We start from the raw sequence: 24341 nt of genomic DNA, 5'->3' as shown, positions 1-24341 counted from the left end.
CCGCTTTCTGAACAACTGGGCTCAGTCAAGTTTTGTCTCTTATTCTGAGTTGCAGGACATTTGGAGGAGCGCAGTAGCGCTCTTAGAAACGCCGTACGCTCGGCTCCGCAAAGGTCACAATAGGGGCCTCGAACCCGGGAGCGCCGAGACGCGGTCGGACTCGCGTCTGCGGCGGTTCCTATGTCCCGGGACGGCGACGAAAGTCCGAGGGGACGAGCTGCGTTTGTCGAGGTTGTCCTGAGGAAATGACCCCGCGAACTAACGTGACCTGTAACTTCAGGCTATCTTGAGGAATTAAAAGGTTTATAATGAGCTGATTTTTCATTCGTGTTAATTATGTGTGCATCGCTGTTTATTTTGCCACGTGGAATAGGCTGCTTGGTTGGTGTCTGGTGTCCCGACAGATGCGCTGGTCATACTGTGTCACTGCGGCCCTGCTGGTGCTGCCCTCTCACATCATGTCTTACACCGTACGTGTAGACTAGAACATCTTCTCCGTCTCCCTCATGTCAATGCGCCGTCATGTCATTACGTTACACCGACGGCCTTCGGTGGCACTGACTGGTTGTTTAATGAGGAGACGGGGTTTTGGAGCGAGGGTCAAACTACAGTCCTCACTGGCGCTCTGTGCCGCTTCAGTAGGTAAAAAATTCATGGACCCTCCAGTAGGAGAAGCACCGATATCGCAGAGTTACGTCTGATTTTGTCGAACTGCAGCTTTTACACCATTTCTGATGTTCTGGACAGAAGTGTCACATGTGGCCTCTAGAGGAAGCCAGAGCACTAGAGTCCTGCATCACTCCATGCAAACCTGCCTTTCAACGAGTTTTTTTTTCAATCAGTCCTCCATCGATGTCCCTTTGTTGTTCTGCTGGGCAGATACACACGGTCTTACTTTATATTTTATACCAGTAATTCACATTTCATTATGAAAAGGTGTAGGAAAACATTCACTCGTGGACTTGTCATCTTTTGTCAGCGCGTTGGGGCTGAATAAGGACTTTACATGTCTGCAAACCTACTTTTTAACACAGATAAAAATTGCTGCTGTTTTTTAAATATTGAGCTAATGTTTATTTTATAAGTCCAAATACAGCCCTTAATTAACTGATTGATCAGGTTTTTTTAATAAAAACTGGCACTTTATGAAAAACTCTGCTGGTTCAGTCCTGAAATTTTAGAGAAAGTGTTTTTTCTAATCTTCCCTGGATCTACTATTTATATTTATCTGATATTTTCCTCCGAAGCAGCTTACCGTGTTAAGGTGACAATTATTACAAGCATACATTTATTGACACAGCGGGGTAATTTTACTGGAGCAATTCAGGGTAAGTACCTTGCTCAACGGTACTACAGCCAGAGGTGGGGATCAAACCTGTGACCTTTGGAACCAACGGAAGGAACTTTAAACACTGCGCTACCAGCTGCCCGCTAGTAGGCTTGTGATTAGAGTTTATTTATTTTTAATTCTTTTATTACTTTAAAATTATTACTTTTTATTTTATATTTTTATTACTTTTATGTTTTATTTATTTATACAACACTCATATCGACATGCACCGAGAACATTAAAAAGCGGGATATCTACCACCGGGGAGGGGTCACAGGGACTTGCTGCCAGCAGGAAGGTTGGCAGATGTTTTTGCAATGAATTCCCACAGCCGTTGCTGCTGGTGTCGCCGTCGTGCACGAGCTCCACCCCGCATTACCGAAAGTAAACTCTCATCGGCATTATGGCAGCTCTCTTTGTGCTGCGTATTCCTCGCATTCCTACACCTGCGCCTGCAAATTCCTTGACGGTTGGTATAAAGGGACTCGCCGCATGAGTCAGGTTGTCACACTTTGCTCAACACATCCGCAGCAGTATCGGTTCACCTGCCGCCGAGGCCAAGGTGCTACGGGCTACGGCGTAGGTGGTGCCGTTCTGCAGCAACAGGGCCGCATTCCAGAGCCGTGGGCCGAGGAATGAAGGCAGGGAGGATTCCACCTGCTCCCTTCCCTTGGAGGCGTTGGAGAAAAGTGAGCAGTATGGGGACCACAGCACTGGGAGGGACTCCACTGGAGGCCTTAAATTTGTTCATTTATCTCGTGCTTTTCTCACAAACAATTTACAGCGATTCATCCGTTTACACAACCAGGTAATTTTTACCATATCAGTCCAGGGTAAGTATCTTGATCAGTGATACGACAGCAGGAGGCCGGATTCCAACCTGGGTCCTTTCAGTCCATAAGCAGCAGTTCTAATCCCTACACCACCTGCTGCCCAGGGTAGCCAGCTTATACTGAAGGGGCAACTGGTAGCATAGTGGGTGGAGCTGCTGCCTTTGGACCTGAAGGTTGCAGGTTTAACTCTCACCCACTGCTATAGCACATGAGTCACCAATAACCACAATGTAAGAAGAGGAGCCGCTAATGCGGCCGACTTTCATTTCAAAGTATTTCTGCATTCCCTTTATGTTGCAGTTGCTGCTGTTTATTAGGTTGTGCTGCATTTTTGGCTAAAGGTGAGAAAGCAGAACTGTGGACAGGAGGGCAGAGGAGCAGCTTGAATGTTGTTCAGTATATGTGCACTTGGCATGTTCTCCCTGTGTTTGTGCCACTTTCCTCCCACAGTACAGAAATATGTGTTCCAACTGCCCTTAGAGTATTTGTGTGTGTGTGTGTGTGTGTGTGTGTGTGTGTGTTGTATTGTTCCTCTGTGTGTATACTGTAGGTAGATAGCTGTAAAGTAGCTTAGTGTCGCGTGTCTGAAACTGTAAGTCACCTTGAGCGAAGGCCTCAGCTAAACATGAAATAATAATATTAATAATAATAAATCTATGACAGGAGTGTATCTTTGAGGGCATTCCTTGAGAAGATCCCAAAGTGCTCTTCTAAAGTCTGGTATTTGTCAGTTCTTAATTGTCGACTCCCTCTCTCATCTCTCCGTCTCGCTGAAGGGGTCTCTCAGCTACTCGGAGAGCGACCTGCGCAAGAAGAAGTTCCACACCTTCTCCTTTGGGTGGAAGAAGAAGAAGAAGAAGAAGCATGCAGCTGGTCCAACTGGGGAACTGCTGAAGCTGGACCCTCCTGGGTCCAGGGTCCAAGAACAAGTTGAGGAGCAGGAACAGGAGGAAGAACAGGAAATAGGTGATGCAGATGTTGTGGAATCACTCCAGGAGGTCACATCTGACCTCTCCCAGGCCCTTGAGCTTCCACAGCTCCCTGTGGGGTGTTCTGCAAATGTATTTCCAGACACCTCATCCAAAAATCCACATTATATATCAGTGCAACCTTGCATTTCTGAAGAACATCATTCCAGCCCAAGTCATCCCATTTCCGCTGTGTTTGACGCCCATGATCCTGTAACCCCGGACCCTGAATGCTCTGATCACACTGTCTCTAATTCTGATTTTTCACCCTGTGACACTGAAAACTACGATTTTGTCAATTCCAACACCTGTTCCACTCTCCTCAGTGCTGGTTCCTCCAACTCTGATCTGTTTGAAACTAACAGCTCAAAAACTAGTCTCACTGTTCCTGTGAACAACTCCTTTACATCTGATCATATCAACACTGAGTCTCTCCAACTATTAGCTGACCTTGCTCATTGCATTGCTCCTGACTGGGACTCCTCCCTCTTTAACACAGACCTCCCTCAACATAAAATTCATTCCCCCACTGACTCTGTGGGTCACCCGCTCTGTGACAGCCCCTTAGGTGACCACCGAGATTCCCCTGATCACTCTGACACCCCTAAACTTCTCCAGGACACAGTTCTTGGAAGTAATGATACTTGTTTTGCAGATTTTAGCCCTTCATTGGCCAAGTCAAGCTTCTACTCCAAGCTTTTCCCTCAGGACCACTCATGTAACCATCCTAACATCAGCGACGCTCATTTCTTGTCCCTGTCGAAAGATGTCCACTCAAGCTGCTCACAAAGCAGTCTCACCGAACAGGTTCTTCTCAGCACTGACTCCACCATACCCAACAGCATGTCCTTGACCTTGCTTTCTACAGCTCAACTGTGTGACCCTGATGTACTGAGAAATGATGAGTCTGCTGGCCTTGGGAGCTCCAGCTCCTTCTTTTCCAGTTCTCATGGCTCTGAATCACAGCCTTCCTTCACAGAGTTCACCATTCCGTATACAAGTGAATATCATGGTCATGCAAGGGACAGAATGAACCAGGGGATAGGGGAAACAATGGAAGACCAGGTTATAGAATCGAGGCAGGAAGATGATGTACCTACGGCAAAGATAGAGCACCAGGAAGTGAGAAAGAATATGGAGAACACTGACATTGGGTTAAGGATGACTGACCACAAAATGAGGGAGAAAAATGAGGACCAGATAGATGAAGCCAGGATGGAGAATCAGATGTTTAAAATGAAGATGGGGCAGCAGGGAACTGAGGCTGGAATGGTGGATGCAAATACTGGAGTCCAGGGGGCTGAGACTTGCATTGTTGGTCCACTGCAAGAACTGCTGCAGTGCGATGCCAGAACCACCACCGATTTCTCCGAATGTGACCAGACCGCTTCGTTGTCTGCCACTTGTGAGGTCACAACAGTCAACACTTCTGCTGTTGTTGACCTTTTACTGTCACAGGAAGTCACTGGGCACGAGCAAAGTGTCAAAGACATCCCTTCCTGGGAGTCTGATGGGAATGGAGTAAAATGGCATGAAGCAGGACAGTGGGTGGGAGAAAAGATGCCGGTAGAAGAGCAGCTGAAGGAAAGAGGAAAAAATGATCAAGTAGAGACTGAAGGATGGGAGTTGAACCAAGGGGTCCTGGGAGTATCAGGGCATGGGGGCAAGATCAAGGACATTAACGAGGAGCAACTAGAAGATCCCAGAGGACCAGCCTGGGAACCGGAACCACCTGTTTCACAGGTATACATGCCTGAGGAATGCTGGGCAGCCAGACCCTCCCTAGAGTGTAAAGAGGTGGAGCTACAGGAGGGGCCAGGGGCAAGTCAGAGGATGGCAACATCAACTCAGCTGGGAAAAGAAAACTGGCTTCAATACAAGGAGACGACACAGGGGAAGGAGCACTGGAGTGGTGAGCCTCAAAACGTACAGACTGGCGAGAGGGAATTGATAGAAATCGACAACGCCAGCTTTACAGGAGAAGAAGAAACTGTCACTGATATCCAGGAGAGATCTGTGGGGGTTGACGAAGAGACATCCTCAGGGATACACACACCACCAGGACAAGCCAAGCACACACTTTTGCTGACCAAGGGAACGGATTCCCCCGAATTCAGTGAGCGGTAAGTGGGCCCCCGTGTCTGTGTGTCTGGTGTGGAAAGGGAGCCTCAGTAGTTCCTCAGAGCATCTCAATGTGTGTGATGGGTATGAGCCTGTGGAACTCTCTGGAAACCCATTTTTATAGAAGCACTCCCGCATCATTACACACGTCCCTGGAGGCACCACTGACCATGTGCAACACAGATCTTATTCCAGATCCTCCACCGTGCACCTGCAGGCCCCCTGAGAGGGATGCTTTCATATTGCTGCTCAGATAGTCTAGGCAAATGTCATCCATTTGTTAAATTCTACCACTTCAACTCAAGACACTGCTACAGAAAGGGTGAAAAAATTCCTGTGTAGAGCTCCAGTTACTTATCATGTGAATGTGGGTGAGGAGCAGGTAGAGCTGTGCTCAAGGTCCAGAAGGGACCTTGCTGTTGAGCCTTTTAGAAAGATATTCAGCCCAACCGCTGTAGTCAAAATTCAGCCATACAGATGTGTGTTGCGATACTTTGGATGAAAATATTACTAAAAAGGCTCCTCAACTTTGTCGGAGCCATGACCTTAATAGACATTTGTGTGTTTTAGGTTCTTTTGGTACTTATGGGTGCTCTGACTTCAGAATTAAACTAATTATGCACTCGAGGTGAAAGGGGAAGAGCATCATCCAGTGCTTTGTGCGGGGCCTCTTTGCGCTTCATGTTAGTCTCCAAAATGAGCTTCCAAAGAAAGAGGTTACATGGACCAAATTCTTATAGGTCATATTGCCCCTTTCTGATTTAACTGGACCAAATGGAGAGTTGAAGTCTAGTGCCCCTGCTACTCATCCATGCCTGACTGTGCCACCTACCTATATAAAACTAGATATCTCACATTGATGTTGCTTTATGTGCACGTTCATAAAACCTATTTGACTCCCAACTGAAGGTTGAGGGAGTAAAAAACCTCTGGGGGTCCACGGGCCAGTGGTTGCCCACCCCTCCTGGGCATTCTAGATAAGTAACAATTGTAAGCCAGTTTAAGGAGTAAGAGTGACAGGTAAGGGCAAAACATCCAACCAGTCTGAAATTATGTGTAATATTTCTCCAGTTTGGCACTGAATCATAGAATTTTGCCTCTGAATATGCTGACTTGTCATCACCCCAAGATCTGAACTTGTCCTTTCCTCCAGACATGGACTTGTAGTGACCCTAAGATGTGCATTTTTTGTTACCTTAAGACCTGAACTTCTTGTTGCCCCAAAGTCTGCACTTCTGCACACGCCTTTCTGCAGAACCTGGACTCACAGTTGCAGTTTTGTCCTGCTTGTGGCATGACACCACATTACCAACACTTTCTGAAAGACCAGTACATAACAAAAGGGCAGGGAAAAGCTATGAACGTTGACTCCTTTGTTGAGTTTTTTTCCAATTTTCTGAGCCCATGAACAAGTAAAATTTGGGGGGGCAGCCAGCTGTTGTTGCAATTTTTTGCACAGCAAGGATTTATGTTTTACAAAAAGCCTCTCGACTCACCTGTTTTTCTGAGCTGCTCGTTTTGATTCCAAGACTGTAAGCCTACTTTTTGTTCTGATTCTGACTTGCTCAGATCTCACCTGTTCTCCTCATTCTGCCTACTCTTTGCTCAGTGGTAGCACCTTCTGCACTTAACCACGACTTGAGCGTGTGTATGCAGAACTCGTTCTCTTTGACAGTCTAACTACTCTCTATCCATCACCACGCTCTCCTTCAAGGAGAATGTGTAGAATGTGTGTGTTTCTGTGCAAAAGCACGCTCTGTATTCTTCTGCCAGTGACAGGCCTGTCACGTCTGAACTATCGAGATGTAGATGCACCGCTCCGTTTCTCAGAAGGGTCCCTCAGATGAACTGGATGGAACAGGAGCAACCTCACCTTGCAGAGATCAGTCTTTATCCTTCAGATGCGTGGAAAGAGCTGCCATGGTTTTACTGCTTGTCAGCTTCTCAGATCAGTGCAGTCAATGCTCTGAAACGGCTGGAAGGATGTGAGCAATTCGTTCTGCTGGGTGTAGAAACATTCCCACCCTCTTTCTCTTGTTGCTGACTGGGGTTGGGGTGTAGTGCCCCGAGCATCCACCAGGGGCCCATCGAGTGCTCCCAGCAGCTTCTGGCGAGCGGAGATTTGATGAGCCTGTGGTGACACTGAGAGAAAGGCCAACGGGAGGAACATGGAGCCACACCTGCAGCGGGTATGAAAATTACAAGCCTGGGTGGGGTGGAAGCGTCTGAACTGGTGAAGCGCACAGAACTGATAAGCATGTCATTGGCAGGCGCTGGTGCAGCACTGAGTCGTGTGGCTGCCGCCTCCACTGGCCTGCTTGGCCCCGGTAGACTTTTCCTTGCCCCGCTCTGTTCCTCTTTAGCCCCTATTTAAGCACTACTAGGCGATTAGGCAGTATATTTTGCCTCTGCTCGGCCCCTGTTTGACCCCAGCTTGGCCCCAATTTGGTCCCTGCATTCTTTCAGGTCGACCCTACATATTCCCTATGCTGTCTGTGCTCAACCCTGCTTTACCAATATTTAGGCCCTACTTGATGCTTCCTGGCTCTTCTATGGTTCATGCTGAGTCCCTTCTTCATAAAAAAAATAGCTTTACCTCTGCTGTGCCCCTGTTCAGCCCCTACTAGGCCCCTATTTGGCCCCGGCCTGGCCCTTGATCAGCTCCATTCTCCAGCAGCCATTTTTTGTCGTCTAATGTAGCGCGGAGCCATTGGTAGCTCTTCGTGTTGAAAGGAAACCACAGTGATTGTTCATTAAACTTTGATGAGGAATTTGCTTCCTGGCTCCTTCTTACACGTGATGCTTTTGATTCCTTTCTGTGGCGGACGGGGTTGACTGGTTGTGCCGACGAAGTGCCACATGGCACCAATACCAGCCCAGCTTTCACAAGCATTTCCTTTGTGCTTTTGGGCATCTCTGCAGACACAATAAACTGTCTTTTAGCTCAGCATCTTTTATTTCCCCTATGATCAAGGGAGGTGTGTAAATAGTGTCGGGCAATGTCACGCCAACAAAGCTGCGGAAATATTTCAATATGTCAATTAGTGCAGGCGCTCCTCCCTCTTGTAGGTGACACCTGGAAAACATATTTAACATCATTGTCAGGTAGTTCTTTTATAATGTGTTGCTCAATTATTTACCACAATAACAGACAAATATAATGGACAGTCAGTAGAAAGTGTGTAAATGTGTGTCGCCGAGGTCCTTTGATCTTCCTTCACCATTGCAACAGACGAGCAGAGTGACACACCTGAGCAGGTACGCTCGAGCCTCTGTGGGGTGGGCGCAGTGCTCCATGTGTTGGCGTCTCTATGTGCATGTTTTTTCACACGTGTCTGTGTGTTTGTGTTTGTGCGGCGTTGTGTGCCATGTAGGCTTGTGCTTGCTTGAGTGCAGAGACTTTTGGAATGTGAGCACCCAAACCCTAAAGCACCCTGATCTATGCAAACTCACCACTGGAAAGTTTGGCTGAACCTCCAGCAACAAGCAGAATTTTACAACTAGTCTAGTGAGTTGGTTCTTTGTGAGGATTAGTGTTACTGCAGTGCTGCACTGAAAAGGAATGGAACCGGGAATCACAATGTTACACGCACCACCTCCTTCATGCAAGAACAGCACCTGTTGAGTCAATGGATGGCAGGAAAGAGCACCCGAACGAAACAGAAGTGTGAGACCGCCTTAATTCAACTCACTTCTACAGTATCTTCCGCTGACATGTGCTGCTCCTGGGTGTCGCTCATCAGCAGCAAGATGAAGAATGTAGCCCAGGTTAATGGGATGAACCAGACAGCAACTGGCATTGAACCTGTTTGTGGAGACGGCACATTGTTATTTTTCAGTCATTTTAAAAGGTTTGTAATGTAGCTCTAGGGCAACAAAATACTATATACTATATATACTATATACACAGGACAGTGAACAGCATTTTCTGGGTATTTGATGTCCAGGCTAGGAGCAAAGAAGTAGAGGAGACTTTTCATGTTGAACCCACAGCTGATGACGACGCTAAAGCATGTCCACAGCGTATTTATCATTCATTCGGTGGACTTGGAGAGGGTGTTGACCAAGAGAAAAGGCTTGTCCGTCTCGGTCCGTCTGCACTGGCAGTTTCCTCATCCTTCCTGTTAATCTAGCCGTTAACGTATGCCATTAATGATAGTACCCTGGCGCAGTTCTCTCCAACTGACCTGTGAGGAATGCATTGTGGGTAATAAGCATTTTTTCCACTTTTATTTCATGCTGCTGTGAAAATGAATGCCGGTTCTGTAGGAGACTTTCGATGACTAACAGACAGTGGCAGGTGAATGCATTTGTCACCATTCATACCTCTCTGGCCCACTCTAACCCCGAGGCACAGGCACATAGTCGCTCCCTGAAATACATCAGAGAAAAACAAGGAATATAACAGATTACTGTAGTTGTGCCTTAATGGACTATTGGAGGTGAGCAAATGCCAGCTTTGTAAAGGCTGCGGTAATGTGCTGTAGTCATTCCCTGTTCTTGAGAAAGTGCTGCCGGCTAGCGGACAGCTACCTCGCACAGGACATAAGAACCAGCAAACTCTGAGGGGGTGACATTCTGCTCGATTTGTGCGATTTCATTTAGCTTCCTGGGGGACACGGTTAACGAATGACACATCACATCCATGGTAGAGAGGAAAACAGAAATGGCAGTAAGTACACTTCTTTTACATCTCATCACGTTTTCAAAAGTCACATTTTACAACCAGTTTATTTTATGATATTATTAGGTACGATAGTGGTAAGGTACTTACCCTGAACTGATACAGTAAAAATTCCTTAGCTGTACATACACTGGCTGAAACCGCTTGTCCCGAGCGGGGTCTTGGCGATCCGGAGCCTAACCCAGCAACACAGGGCGCAGGGGACACACCCAGGATGGGACACCAGTCCGCCGCAAGGCACCCCAAGCAGGACTTGAACCCCAGATCCACCACATGGCAGGCTCTGGCCAAACCTGCTGCAACACCACACCCCCCTGCTCCTTAGTTCTATAAATGGGTAAATCAGTGTAAGGAGCTTAATGTTCTAAGTTGCCTTGAAGAAAAGAGTCACCTAAATGTAAATATGTAGATGTCCTCAGACAAGTGGGACAGTGCACACACCTGATCTGTATGGACCAGGTGATTTGTGTGTTGTTTTCAAGTTCTTCTGGAGAGAAGTGTCAGGTAAATGAAAAAGAGCATTTGCATGAACATGGTAATCAGTATGAAAAATGTCCACATCAAGGGAAGAATTATCAACACTTGAGCTGTAGAAAATGTCTAAATGTCTTTTCTCCTTTGCATTTCCATCCGTTAGGTCTCCAGGGTGTCTGTCCATCTCTTTGACAGGCCTTGGGGAGCCTCCTTCTCCGAGTCCAGGGTTTGAAGAGGTTCTGGAGTACGACAAAGGCATGAACTCTGACCTGAAGGTCTTCAGCACCACCCTGAAGGTGCAGCCGGGCCTGGGAAACCAAGCCAATGAGGACAGGAAACAGCGTGTTCACAAAGTGTCGCTAGTGAACACTGGCGAACCTGTGGCCGCGAGGGGGTCTGGCACAGCCGAGGAACCCTGTACTGTTGACGGTGCTGGTCTGCATGATGCTGACTCTGTCTCTCAGGCTAGTGTGGGCCGGTGGCAGGTCCAGGTTGTGGAGGAGAGCTTTGACTATGAGGAAGAAGATGCTGAGCCCCGGTTTTCATCCTGCTCCTCGTCTGTTTCCTCCCACTCCTACCTGGACACCCAGCACCTGCCCTCACTGGTCGCTCTCCAGGACTCAGCTCCTGTCACGGTCTCTGCGGACGAGCCTCGTTCCCCCAGCAACGGCAGCTGGTTGAGCGAGGTGAGCAAAGTTCATGCAGGTCTTGAGTGCGTGCCAGGTGGGCGGGACTGGGTGGAGCGACTTGCGCCTGAAGGAGAGAGAATGAGCGAGTGGTGCATAAATACAGGCTGGGATTCGCAACTGCCCACAGACAGCAGCCTCTCACCCATACCAGAGGACAGCCCACACTCGGGAGTTTTCAAGGCCACCTTCGTGGAGCTGCTGCCCTCCCCCACTTCCCCAGATCCCGATTCTCCCTACGACATGGACATCCTGGTGGACACCCTCAAGAGCCTGGACAGTCCTCTGAGACACAGGGTGCCCCGGCATAGCGGCATAGCTGCCTCTGTCTTCAACTCCCTGCCCCCCATTGTGGAAGATGCCCCAGCACCTGATCCAAAGCGTCCGGGGTCGGAGGCTCTGAATGGGACTGCCGGTCTACCAGCGGACCTTGGCCTCGGCCTCAGTCTGTCCAAGGAGCGCCTCACCCCCCTGGAGATGCTCAAGTGGAAGCAGGAGCAAGATATCCTGGAGCCGCGCGGCCGCTCCCTGTCACTGCCGCTGCAACCTGCTCCCAATGGTGGCGTCATCCCGCGGAGTCCAGATGCCTCCTCTCCAGATGGTGGGCCCCCAGCACACAGTCTCTCCCGGCTAGAGGGCAGCCTCCTCTTCTCCAGCTACCGCTCAGAGCGACCGGTGGAAAACGGCCAGACCCCTGCCCAGCGCCCACTGTCACGCACGCAGTCGCTGCCCGAGAGCAGCCCCACGCAGGAACGGTTTGGCCTCAGAGAGACCAGCTCTCGCATGGAGCGCCTCTCCTTCCTCGTGTCACCTGCCGGCTCGCTGACGGGAGTCCCTGAGCTGAGCCGCATAAGCGTGCCGCCTCCCCGAGACCTGAGCCCTCTTGGAGAGATGGGCCACTTGCCTACCAGCCCTCCTGGCTCCCTGGGGCTCCACCGCAGCCTCAGCAGTGATGGTGCCCTTGGAACGCCCTTGCTGAACGACCTCCGGCGTGGACCACAGTCCGGAGGCATTGCACAGCCCGAGAGGAGTGCCGTTCCCAAGTACAGAGCCTTCCCAGATGCCTATGTAAGTACGGAGGGGGTGGGGCGCCGTGGGATGGGGTGGGCGGACAGCATCCCAGAGGAGAAAGAAGAGAGCTGTCAGCAGCTGAGACACAACAGCGCTCTTCACATTGTCTGATGAGTGACCTGAAACCGTAGACTCTTTCCTGCTCACAGTCACTAAGCTGAATGTCGTAGTAAACCTCCCTGCAGGGATCATCTGTTTTTTGAGGGGCAGAAAATAAAGATTAGATTATTCACTCATTTACATTACATTTACATTCATTCAAGTGACGTTCAACTCACAGTAAACAAAAGTGCATCAACAACAGACAAGGAGCTTTAGACACACACACACTGGATTATGGACACACAGTTTGTGTGTCTGACACCACCCTGTCGCTGGTTCACATCCCTCCAGTAGCTCCTATACAAGTGACATTCAAATAACAAATAGATAGATAATCATAGCAGATGGTGTTGGGCTCATATATGGTGCTGTCAGGAGAGAAGTGGCTCTCAAAGAGATGGGTTCAAGCCCCTTCTTGAATGCTGGGAAGGACTCAGCACCGCTGATGGACACCGGGAGCTCATTCCACCACATCAAAGACAAAATTAAGAAGCAACAGCCTTTCATTTCAGACCCTTGTGATTAAGAGCACTAGGTGGCCAGAGGGGGCAGAACTCTGTGCTCTTGTTGAGTTGTAGGGAGCGATTAATTCCTGAAGGTATGAGGGTGTTGATCCTTTGACTGTGTGGTAAACCGTAGCCAAAGTATTGAATGTGATACTGGCAGCAACAGGAAGCTAGTGGAAGAAGACAAAGAGGAGAGACTCGCTCACTCGTTGCTTCCAACTCCATGAAAGCTCATCCTGTGACCCAGCAAGGAGGTTATTTACCTGTCAGCCGCACGTCCTTCTTCTGGAACAAGCTCTTTTTGTCCAACAATGTGGTGTCGAGACGGACACCGCTAGGCTGCGGTGCTGCGGTCAGACATTCGTGGGGCTGTGAGGGTGGCCTTGTCCTTGGGGACGTTGAGCAAACTTTCCGGGTTAAAGTTGTTTTTTTAACCCCTGCTGAGACACTCCTGTAGCTGCTAGTGAGCACCAGGTTCAGAGGAGGGATACCAGGTCGCTGATGTGGCGCGACGGTGATATCTGAACCTGTAGCCGCGGACGGGCTGGTCACGTGTCACTCTTGTCTGTGACCGGTGTCCAGGAACAGAACCGCCAGCGATGTGCCGCTGACCGCTGTGTACACACAGGAGAGTCTGAGAGCCTTGAGCACAATCCTTTGATCAACACTGAACTGTGTTTGTTTATCTGTGGGTGTAGCCATCCAGCGAGTGTGTGTGTGTGTTTAACAGCAGAGTGGTGCTTTGATGCAATGCTGTAGGCCAACAGGTGGCGTAGCAGTTAGAGCTCCCACCTTGCACTCAGCAGGTACCAACCCTGAACTGATACAGTAAAAATTACCTTGCTGTGTAAATGGGTAAATAGTTGTAATCACAGTATTCTGAGCTCCGAGTTCAGTGTGAATGGGCGTGGGGGGCCCGGTGAGTGGGGTGGGGCTCGGCTCCTCCAGGTCACAGCTTGCACTGGTGGTTGAGGATCTCTCTGCTGTGCATTTTGTTTGTTATCGGTGTGTTTTCTTTTATCAATTACTATCATCGTTTCACTTGCTCGATTATCTGTTGAGTCCTGCACGTCCACACCCCTCCCTGGTGTTCGTCTGCGTCTGCTGTCTGCCTGCCGATGGTATGTTGATGGAGCCCACAGGGTGCCTAGTGTAGGTGTGTGCTGTGTGCCGAGCCGCTGTCGTTTTTACTATCCTAGGGTGTGTGTGTGTGTGTGTGTGTGTGTTTCTAGGCTGTAAACCTTTTGTTTACAGAAGAGAGATGCACCTCTGAATTCTAACCGCAGAGCTCTACTTGGATCGTTCCAGCGTTTCTTAGCCCACCTTTACCTTGGAGGTCTAGGGTCTCTCACCTCTGAGGGAATGGAGCGTACCTGTCCTCATACCTGCTGACTGACGGCTGTCCTGTGCTCATCCCCCACCCCAGGGCTCCGTTTGCCTTCTCCCAGACATTTTTTTCGTGATAACTTTGTTAGATGAAGTTATTATTACCTAAAGTTAAGACTTTACTATATAGTTATTTTGTACGCTCTGCAAAACTCTACTGCGTGAATTTACTACAGTTCAACAAAACAACTGTGATATAAAAAGTGCCATGAAGAATTCATCCATTTATTCAGACCTGAATTCTTCACTGGAGTCTTGTAACAAAGGAGAACAAGCGATCGAATTGAAATGATCCCCAGCACGACCATCCTTCACACCACATGTTAAAATTTTTCAAACATCGTCACTGCTCCTTTTTGCAGCGGTACCATGGTATGGCCTTGGGGTTAATGACAGACAAGGCCGGGAAGAGGAGTTCCAATGTGTTGTTTGCGTTGAGATTCCAGGGTGGGAAATGTCACTCTCTCGTCCTGTTGGCTCCATTCTAGCCTTACCATCCTCACCTGTTCATGCGTGAACACCTGTGCCTGTAGGCCAGCCATGTGTGTGTCTACCTGTGCTCTGCTCAGCGCTTGCACCCATTCTTACGGCAGGTGAGCTATCAGGTGATCTGAAGGGAGCAAGCAGCAGTGCACAGGTGAGCAGATGTACCTGACAGGTAAAATCTGACAAGCGCTCCCAATTGTGACAGCTGGCAGACTGACGGCACGCAGCACCTGAGTCGAGAGCTTATGATGAACAAAAATGTGACACTGCAAGGTCAGCAGAAGTTTGACAGGTAGAACAGAAGAAAAATCATTGATGATGATGATGTCAAACGGCTCAGTTTCTCTCTCTCTCTCTCTCTCTCTCTCTTTCTCTTTCTCACACACACACACACACACACACACACACACACACATTTCCCAGCTCACCAAAGAGAAGGAACACGGCAAAATGAACCCCCGACCAGGCAAGGTGAGTGATCGTTGGCTATGAAAGATCACTGGGACTAAGGATGGAAGAAGACTGATGCGTCTTAAAAGTGCAGTTAAAATGTCCTTTAGGTGATGAGTTTTTCAAGACGTTGTTGTATTATTGATATGACTGCACTTTTTGTGCACGTTTTTGTGCTGAAAATTCCTTTACTAAGAGTTGTTGTGTGCTGTCAAGTCAGTCTTGACTCTTGTGGACCTCATACTCTATACAGGGTCCCTCTAGAAAGTTCTGTCCATCACGAAGTGTAGAAAGAGGCGTTTCCATTATTACTGCGATTAAGTCCATCCATCTGGTTGTTGCTCGTCTTCTTCTTCTATGTCCTCCAATGTTTCCAAGCATCACCATCTTTCTGAGAGAAACCAACCTTCTCATGACGTGTCCAAAGTATGAAAACCTCAGTGCCACCACCTGTCCTTCATGAGAATTCGGCTTTGATTTCATTCAGAATCCATCCTTTGTTTTCCATGGACCCCCTTGAGCTGTGGTGGTGGAGGACACTTAAGAACATGTGGACGGCCGTCTCCTCCAGCACCACAGTTGGAAAACAAGCAGATGGGTTCAGGCTTTTCTCTCTTGAAGCTTCAGTGTCCAACATTGAGATTCATAATGCCCTAGAGAAACATTATTCCTCACAGCTCTTATGGAGCCATCAGCACATCTGAGGACCTTTTCCAGATCTTTCCCTGCAGCTGTGGGATCCTTTATGTTGAAAGCATTGAGATCCCTTGGACCTTGGCACATGCACGTTCACACACACACACACACACACACAAGGGCGCATGTTATGCAATGCTGTTGTTTTCCCACACAACATGCTCCACGCTTTACAGAGATTACAGGTGACAGTTGCTCCTGGCGACTAATTAACACCTGTTGGGTAAGATGCCCTCCACCCCCCCGGGCACCACCCACACCCATCTGAATGTGCGCACAGCTTCATGGAAGGAATTTTCTGCCTGTGGATCAAGCGCATGTTTCAGCTCTTTTCTCCGAACCCCACAGCTGTACATCTACGACCAGCCAGGGCTGATGGGTCAGAGGATCGAAGTGCACAGCGATGTGATTGATGCGACTCCCTGGGAGCTTCCGGAAACCATCTCCATCCGAGTGGTCAGGGGAGGGTGAGTGAACAGCTCCGCACACAGCTGAGGGCAGGTGATGTGAACCCCTGCGTGTACACACACACACACACACACACACACACACACACACACACACGCGCGCACTTGTGCTCGTGCTCGCACTCGCATGCACAAACCTGTACTGTCATGCTGGCATGCTGCTGGCCTGATCACTTGGCTCTGACTCGTTAGATAATCTCCTCTGCGACATGCAACTATCTTAATTTGCATGTTGAAGCAGGCACTTTGTGAGGCCTGTTAGTCGACCTCAGGTGCAGAAGTTCCTGCAGTATCACCAACATTTCGCCACAAGCACTCATTACCAGCACAGCACACAGCTGAAATGTTGCAATTTTTGTTAAAAATACACACATACACTGCAGCCTTCATCATCATTTCATGGCTTAATGAACAGTAGCAAACGGGTTCAGCAGAAACACCTCCTGCGCTGTACTGTAGTAAAGCAACTACACAGTAGTACACAAAGGTGCAGCTTCTAATTTGGACTACTGGGGGCCAAATCGCCATTTCTGTCATGTACTGATGCCTGGCAGCATGTAGTGTGGGGTGCCATGCACTTCAAGGACAAAGGGTTCGAATCCTACCTCTTGCTGTGGTACCCTAGAACAAGGTATTTACAATGAATTGACACAGGAAAAAATGCACAGCTGTACAAAGGGTAAATCACTGCAAGTAACTTAGCTTTGTAAGTTGCTTTAGAGGAAGGTGTCAGCAAAATATATACTGTATATATACATATATATATATATATATATATATGTATATATATATATATACAGTATGTGTGTGTAAGTTTCTTCAGACTGTGAGGATCAGAATGTACACCTGGGCTCGGCACCTTCACATCTGGACTGTATGGACCGGGTGATTTTGTATAACGTTTGTATAAGTGCAAAATTCACAACTTTTTGGAACTCCTCTCCATTCCTGACCTCGACACCTGACCTGCACACCTTTATCAAACACCCGAGCAGTTCATCTGATGATCTTCACTTGGTCTGCATGGATTGGTCCTCCTGACTTTCTGTCTGGTACCTGCAGCTGGGTTCTCTATGAAAAGCCCAACTTCAAAGGTGAGAAGATCGCACTGGACGAGGGAGATATTGAGCTCACCTACCCCTTTGGTCCACCGGAGGAGAGGCAGGACAATGGACTGGAGAACGGACTGGAAAAAGGGGAGGAGGGAGAGCAGAAGGAGGAAAGTCCGTCAGAGAGGAAGTTTGTCATTGGCTCCCTACGCAGAGCAGTCAGGGTAAGAGATCTTCCTCCAAAAGACTGACCATGAATGTGTTTAAACATTATTGCCACTGTCAAAGTGGAAAAAACGACAGCAGAGATATTTGGTAGTTTATCACCATGACTTCTCAAGCTTATTGAATCGTACCATATTCTCCACTTGTGTGGTACAAAAATGGTACAGTTACCACGTTAAAGCCCTGTTGATTGGAGCTGTGTGAATCAACAGACTGAGAGCAACAAATGGACACGAGGTTTTGGATACAATTTATTTGATCACATGTTTTAATATACGGTACGCCAGCTTTTCAACCTACAAACTTGAACCTTAAATCTGTTAAGAACTTTTTTGTTCATAACTCACAGTTAATAGAGCTTTAATTCCAGTAATATAAATCTCCCTCTGTTTATTTATGAGTTGTGTAAAAATTCTGAATATAACTATAAAATATAATTAAAGAAAAGTTTTTCTTTTGAATGTTTTTATTAACTTTGAGCTTCATTAGAGCTCATTGAAAACGGCTGCTGTCCTCTGTTGGCTTCATGTATAAACGCAGGTCACATTCATCCCAAAAGAAACTCATTTTAAAAAAACAGATTAAGTGAAGATCTGGTGAATAAAATTAATTCATCATCTTGAAAATGTTTGTATGTGGGCAATGGGTAGTGCCTGGCCTGTGTGTTTGGACATGGGTTTGACCTGGTAATGCTCTGCAGAGTTTCCATGTTCTCTCTGTGTTCATGTAAATTTTCTGCAAGTGCTTTTCTGCAATCTTGAACATTGTTGCCCCATCTGAGCCACAGCCGCACAGAAAGACGTTGAGATGCAGCTCTGTCTCGACGGAGGATGTTGCTCACTCACCTGTACCTGGTCTCCGCCCACATCCCAGGACTACAGCGTACCGGACATCAGCCTGTTCCCCGAGGAGAACGCAGAAGGGAAGAAAGTCATCTTCAGGGACACGTCAGAGGATGCACGCATCTTCGGGTTTCCTATCAGAGCGAACTCCATCATCATCAATGCTGGACTGTGAGTGACCCCCACAGAGGTGGGGCCTCAGCGTAGGCCGACGGTTGAGTGTTGTTATAGGGAGTGTTTTGCGGTAACTGTGTTTTGTATATACAATATGTTGACGATATGACAACATGAAAACACAATCCATTCTATTAAACTTGATATTGTTTCTGCACTTTCAGTTTTTTCATACCAAGCTGGTTGTTATTCTGATTTATTTCATGCCTGTACTCACTGTGCTTCCCCTGTATGACTGCGGCACTGTGGCCCACCTGCTCTCCTGTTCTCCCACCAGGTGGCTTGTGTTTGCCCAGCCTTTCTTTGAGGGAGCTCCACGGGTGCTGGAGGTGGGAGGATACCCGAACCCTGCTTCCTGGGGGGTCTCTGAGCCGTTTGTTGGCTCTTTACACCCCCTTAAAATTGTGAGTGTAAATACCTACGGAGACACACACAAATACACACATACCTCTCGTGGGGGATTCAAGGATATACCTTGGCAATGGCAGTGCGTGTAAAGGAGAACAGTAACGGAGTTCAAAATTTTGGGCAACAGTCCATCAAAAGACTGCTTTGTCATTTTAAACTATGAATTATCATTGTGAAATTCACCATATTGTGATGGCACATGATTCTGGAATAGTCTCCTCTCTGCCACATCTTCTTACTACGATGTGAATAAGGGACAAAAGGTGGTTTAGTGGCTAGAGCTGCCACCTCCCGCTCGAAGGAGCTACGTTCAAATACCACCCCCTGCTGTATGAAAGGGTGAATCACTGTAAGGAGCTTAAAATTGTAAGATTCTCTGAAGGGACACTTCAGTTAAATAAATAAATCACAAAAGAGTGGAGACTGCTTTCCTCAGCTGGCTCCCCTGAGAACATTTTCACTTGTGATCTGGCTTTTTCAATATCCATACAGATTTGCCATTACGGCATATTGCTGTTACGATGAACTATGACGTAGTTGTGGCATTACGTTGGGCTGAATCGTGGCTCTCGCTGTTTCCAGGGGGAGCCCACGGTGGAGTTTCCGAATGAGCCGAAGGTAGGTACACCACCGCGCCGGCTGGTTCGCCCTTCATTCTTCGGCATTTGATAAGCGATGCCTTGAAGGAATGACTTCCAGAGGCAAACTTATTTTGTCTGTATATGTCTGTGTCCCGCTGCACGGCTGCCGCTCCACTCTCTGGCCTGTCAGCTGATCATCTACGAGAAGCCATACTTCACCGGGAAGTCTCGCGAGATCTACACTAACACACGCGACTTCATCACTCGGATGGACCGGAAACAGGGTGCCTTTATGTACAGCGCAGGTTCCATTCAAGTGGTGGGCGGATGGTGAGGACTTGGGCGGCCAGAAGGGGACAGTGCAAAGCCCTGTGAGGCACAGTTGGGGAATGAAAGTAAGGAGGAGGGAGTGTTGCCTCTGTTTTGGTATTTCAGTCGATTTAAGAATTGGGCGTCTTTGTTCTCTCCGCAGCTGGGTGGGCTACGAGAAGGAGGGCTTCCGTGGGCACCAGTACTTGCTGGAGGAGGGGGAATATCACGACTGGAGAGTGTGGGGAGGCTGTGACTCAGAGTTACGCTCTGTTCGCCTCATCCGGGCAGTGAGTGTTTGCGTTTCATCCGGACCCACCAAAATCAGCCCTCATGCTGGCGCATTTGAATTGGCCACCTGACTCAGCCACCGTGTCGTTGCCTGGCAGGATGTCTCAGAGCCCATGCTGGTGCTGTTTGAAATGCCTGAGGAGGAGGAGGCTGTGGAAGAGGCTGAGAAGAAAACCTTTGAGGTGACAGAGGCCATCCCTGACGTGGAGCTCTTTGGATTTCGTACCACGACCAGCTCTATCCACGTGCTGAGCGGAGCGTGAGTCCTGTCACCCAGGAAGAACTTGTGCTGCTGGAGTTGATGCAATGGTCTGAAACTCCACTCTTGGTTTCCACAGGTGGATTGCCTACTCCCATGTGGATTTCTCAGGGAACCAGTACGTCCTGGAGAAAGGCTTCTATAACTGCTGTGCAGACTGGGGCGGCAAAGACAACCGCATCTGCTCCCTGCAGCCCATCCGCAAGGTGAGTGATGTCAAAGATCCGGAAGGGCGGCCAGCGAACCAAGCGGTCTAAGTGTGTATTGTTGCAGTAGAGGAGAGGGACACATGTAAATCAGATTTAATACAGCAATTAATGCCATTTTCTAGATTAAATTAGGTAGGCAGTGGCTGTAAGAATACAATTTTTTTCTGGCTAACCCTAACCTGAAATAGTTTGAACACTTTACTATTATACTGGAATGCAGAGGAACGTGAACACTGGCATGACTTCAGGCTTCATGGGGAAAAATTAATGTCTATATTTAGGTCTTCTGAGGAAGAGAAAGAGAACATTCCGAAGAGCTAATTCACAAGTAGTTTAATCAGAAATGTTCCCTGAGACGGAATGAAAAGCATTAAAATTACTGTTTTGTTAGTGGATGTCACAAGTCAGAGGTGGTGCTTTCTGTCAGATGCAAGTGTGTGGGGAATCAGGTAGCAAAGTGGTTAGTGCTACTGCCTTTGGCTATAAAGGTCATAGGTTTGATCCATGTCCTTCGGCTATGGTACCCTTGAGCAAGGAACTTACCCTGAATTGCTTTAGTAAAAATTAACCAGCTGTATGTATGGGTAAATAACCGTGAGCTTGTTGTAATTGTTACCTTTACGTTAACGTAAGTTGCTTTGGAGAAAAGCATCAGCTAAACAAATGCAGCACTTGGCTTTTGGTCCTAAACTGTTCCCTATTTGTTTGTCTTCTTCAGGCACCAGGGGAAAACACCAGTTTTAAGCATGAGGTGAGATCCGTGTCCGCATACAACTCATAGCTGTGGCCAGTGGGTAAACTGCATTCATCATCTGTCACTTTAAAAATAGTGTATCTGTCAAACCTTTGTCAGTCTTTCCTCTGTGTTCTCTTGTCTTTCTGTGCACGGGTGGCACGGTGCCACAGCGAGTAGCGCTGCTGTCTTGTAGCACCTGGCTGGTGTGAGAGGATGTGAGTTTGATCACACTCAGTCCGTGTAGAGTTTGCATGTTCTCCCCATCTCTGCATGGGTTTTCTCCCACAGGCCAAAAATATGCTGTTCAGGCAGGTTGGTCATTCTGAGTCGCCCATAGTGTGCGAGTGACAGAGAGAGAGTGTATTCCACTGATGTATGGATGAGTGACCCATTGTTACTAGTGTATCTAGCAGGGTAAGTCACAACTGGTGAATAAGGTGTGTGGGCTGAACACACTACATAATGTTCACTGGCAGTCACTTTGGAAAAAAGCATCTGCTAAATTAAGTAATGTACGGTCTCTACAAGTTGGGTGTCATGCCATTTGGTCCCTCCCTCCTGAATAGCACCTGTGTTATTTTGCTTTAGGTGTTGTTGTACTCTGAGCCCAACTTCCAAGGCACCTGCCTTCTTTGTGAAAAGAACTTGCCGTCTCTCCCAGACACTTTCAACGTCAAATCCTGCAGGGTCCTGGGCGGCAGGTAAGAGGATGCATGATGGAAGGAGATGGAGGTAAAGGAGGTAGCGGGTAGGGAAATATGGAGACAAAGGAAGCAAGAAATGATGATATATGGCTTATCTGACTTTCATTGTGTACGTTTTTGTATGTGCATGGTTGTTCGTCCTTCAGCTGGGCTGTGTATGAGGACTCCCAGTTTTCAGGTAACTTGTACGTTCTGTCGGAGGGAGATTACCCAAACCTCGTCAGTATGGGCTGTCCTTCCAGCTGCTCCCTCCGCTCACTGAAGACAATCCCACTGGTGAGTGCCCATCTGTAGGACCCTCTGTGTAAACATCCATTTCCTAGTGCATTTCTCCTTAAACCAAAAAACAAACATCTCACTTTCATTTTTCTCTGTTCCTCTTGTACTTTCTCCTCCCTGTCTGTGTTGTTCTTAGGTGTTTACCGTGCCCTCCATCTCATTGTTCGGGCTTGAGTGTTTTGAGGGACGGGAGGTAACCGTTGACAAGGAAGTTCTCAATCTCACATCTGAGGGCTTCAACAATGACATCATGTCTGTTAGAGTTGACAGAGGATGGTGAGCTTCTCCCTTGCACCTTAGCTCAAAGGAGTGCGCTAACAAACACAAGCAAACTCAAATTCAGACACAAACGGTTCACTGCAAACTTACAGTCTGGCATTATTCATCTTGGGAAATTGCTCAAGTTTGCTAATCACGCCATGTCCAATTCTGAGTGTGAAATGAAACCACGTTGCCAAACTGCATAGTTTTAATGCATTTAAGTGCAACAGTCACATGTTTATGAGAGGATCCTGAGTCCCTCATCCTTCCCTTTTCTGTCTTTTCCCATCTCTGTTTGCAGCTGGGTCCTCTGTGAACACAATTACCACAGGGGCCACCAGATCCTTCTGGAACCCATGGAGATCTCCAACTGGCCTAAGTACAGCCAGCTGCCCACCATTGGCTCAATGTATCCAGTCAGACAGGTTGGCTTCAGTTGCATAATCTAATGAGATTTGATTGTCCATCTTTAGACTTGTGAGTGAGGAAACATACAAGTCAGTTTCCTGTAGGTACAGGAGTAATCATGGAAATAAAAAGTCCTTATCATACTTGATTGCTTTTGAGCACTTTATTGCTTTTGGTTTTTGGGTGCAGCAGAGAAGATTTCTTTATTTGTTCTTTCTTTCTCCGTTTGTTTTTTGTCCTCCTTACCACAGTCCCTTCTTATTTGAGGACTTTTCATCTATAAATACATCTTAAAGGTTATCCAGTAATGTAAATTGATTAGAAGTTCTTTTCATGTGTTCCACAACAGGACATCTTTGAAACTTTTGCGTTTTAACCCACAGAAGCGCTGCTTCTTCCGCATAAGGAACAAGGAGCGAGGTCACTTCCTGTCCATTCAGGGCGGCGTGGAGGAAACGAAGTCTGGTCGGGTGGTGGTTACAGAGCAGGTGGAGGGCTTCAGTGACATCTGGTTCTTCCAGGATGGGGTGATTAAGAACAAGGTAGTAGATGGAGCCCCTAGTTTTCCTGAATGCATATTATGCAATGTTTGTGATGGTTTGACCAAGTACAACACCAAGCTCCCTCCATGGACCTGAACCTGACACATATCCACACAATTGTAGTCCATACATGGTACCATGATGCCCCATTGAGTAATGCAGTGTCGCTGGCTTATTTACTCTAAACGTGTGTTAGTTGAGACTGCAGTATGTTGGGCACTATTTTGATGCTGTAATACTAGCAAACTAATTTGTTTTTCTCTGTATATCGATCGGTTTTCACTGCTTTGTATTACATGCCAACTTCTTGAACCTTCAGTATCCAAGGTCAAAATTTTTCTATTTCACACCACCCCCAAAAAATGCACACAGCTGGCTCCCTCAATGAGCCTCCAGGTCATGGGCAACGTGGAAGTAGGGTCCAAGGTGGTGCTGTGGTCTGAGACACGCATGCCGATCCAGATGTGGTCTACCAGTGAGAGTGGACCCATCTCCAGCTTGACATTCCCAGGCTTGGTGCTGGACATCAAAGGTGAGTTATTAAGTGGTTGCTAAAACAGCTCCTCATAATCACAACACAGTCAGTGCCAAAATATGCTCACTGTCATATCTCTGCAGGGGGAAAGACATATGACCGGGATCACGTAGTTGTTTGGGAACAGAGTGATGAGAGACCCAGCCAACAATGGAAGCTTGAGGTGCTGTAACTTCCCCTCCTTCACTGACATCATTTCCTACTCCTCTGCTGGCCCCTCCACTTGTTGCTGCCCCTGCCGCTTCCTGCGATGTGATGATGAAGGGCCA

The 24341-nt window shown here is 47.8% G+C and overlaps 1 protein-coding gene across 1 annotated transcript; it reads left to right on the top strand.

Moving 5' to 3' along the window:
• Positions 1–4951: 4951 nt before the first annotated feature.
• On the top strand, positions 4952–24256 carry crybg2 (crystallin beta-gamma domain containing 2). Its single transcript, XM_018747921.2, has 20 exons — positions 4952–5254; positions 10574–12164; positions 15071–15118; positions 16142–16260; positions 17323–17533; positions 18408–18547; positions 18828–18954; positions 19541–19576; positions 19730–19869; positions 20012–20138; positions 20238–20398; positions 20478–20604; positions 21326–21358; positions 21932–22044; positions 22194–22323; positions 22463–22602; positions 22889–23012; positions 23379–23537; positions 23910–24069; positions 24156–24256. The coding sequence occupies exons 1-20, from the start codon at positions 4965–4967 to the stop codon at positions 24242–24244; spliced, it is 4065 nt and encodes a 1354-aa protein (XP_018603437.2). The 5' UTR covers positions 4952–4964; the 3' UTR covers positions 24245–24256.
• Positions 24257–24341: the final 85 nt, after the last annotated feature.

This window comes from Scleropages formosus, chromosome 23 (genome assembly GCF_900964775.1).
Source record: "Scleropages formosus chromosome 23, fSclFor1.1, whole genome shotgun sequence".
NCBI lineage: Eukaryota > Metazoa > Chordata > Actinopteri > Osteoglossiformes > Osteoglossidae > Scleropages > Scleropages formosus.
This window is presented reverse-complemented; position numbering and strand designations above follow the sequence as displayed.

Coding starts and splice junctions, on each gene's coding strand:
- crybg2 (XM_018747921.2), top strand. CDS start 4,965: ATGGCAACATCAACTCAGCTGGGAAAAGAAAACTGGCTTCAATACAAG. Junction 20,139..20,237: donor CTGTTCGCCTCATCCGGGCA/GTGAGTGTTTGC, acceptor GTTGCCTGGCAG/GATGTCTCAGAGCCCATGCT. Junction 24,070..24,155: donor CTTGGTGCTGGACATCAAAG/GTGAGTTATTAA, acceptor ATATCTCTGCAG/GGGGAAAGACATATGACCGG.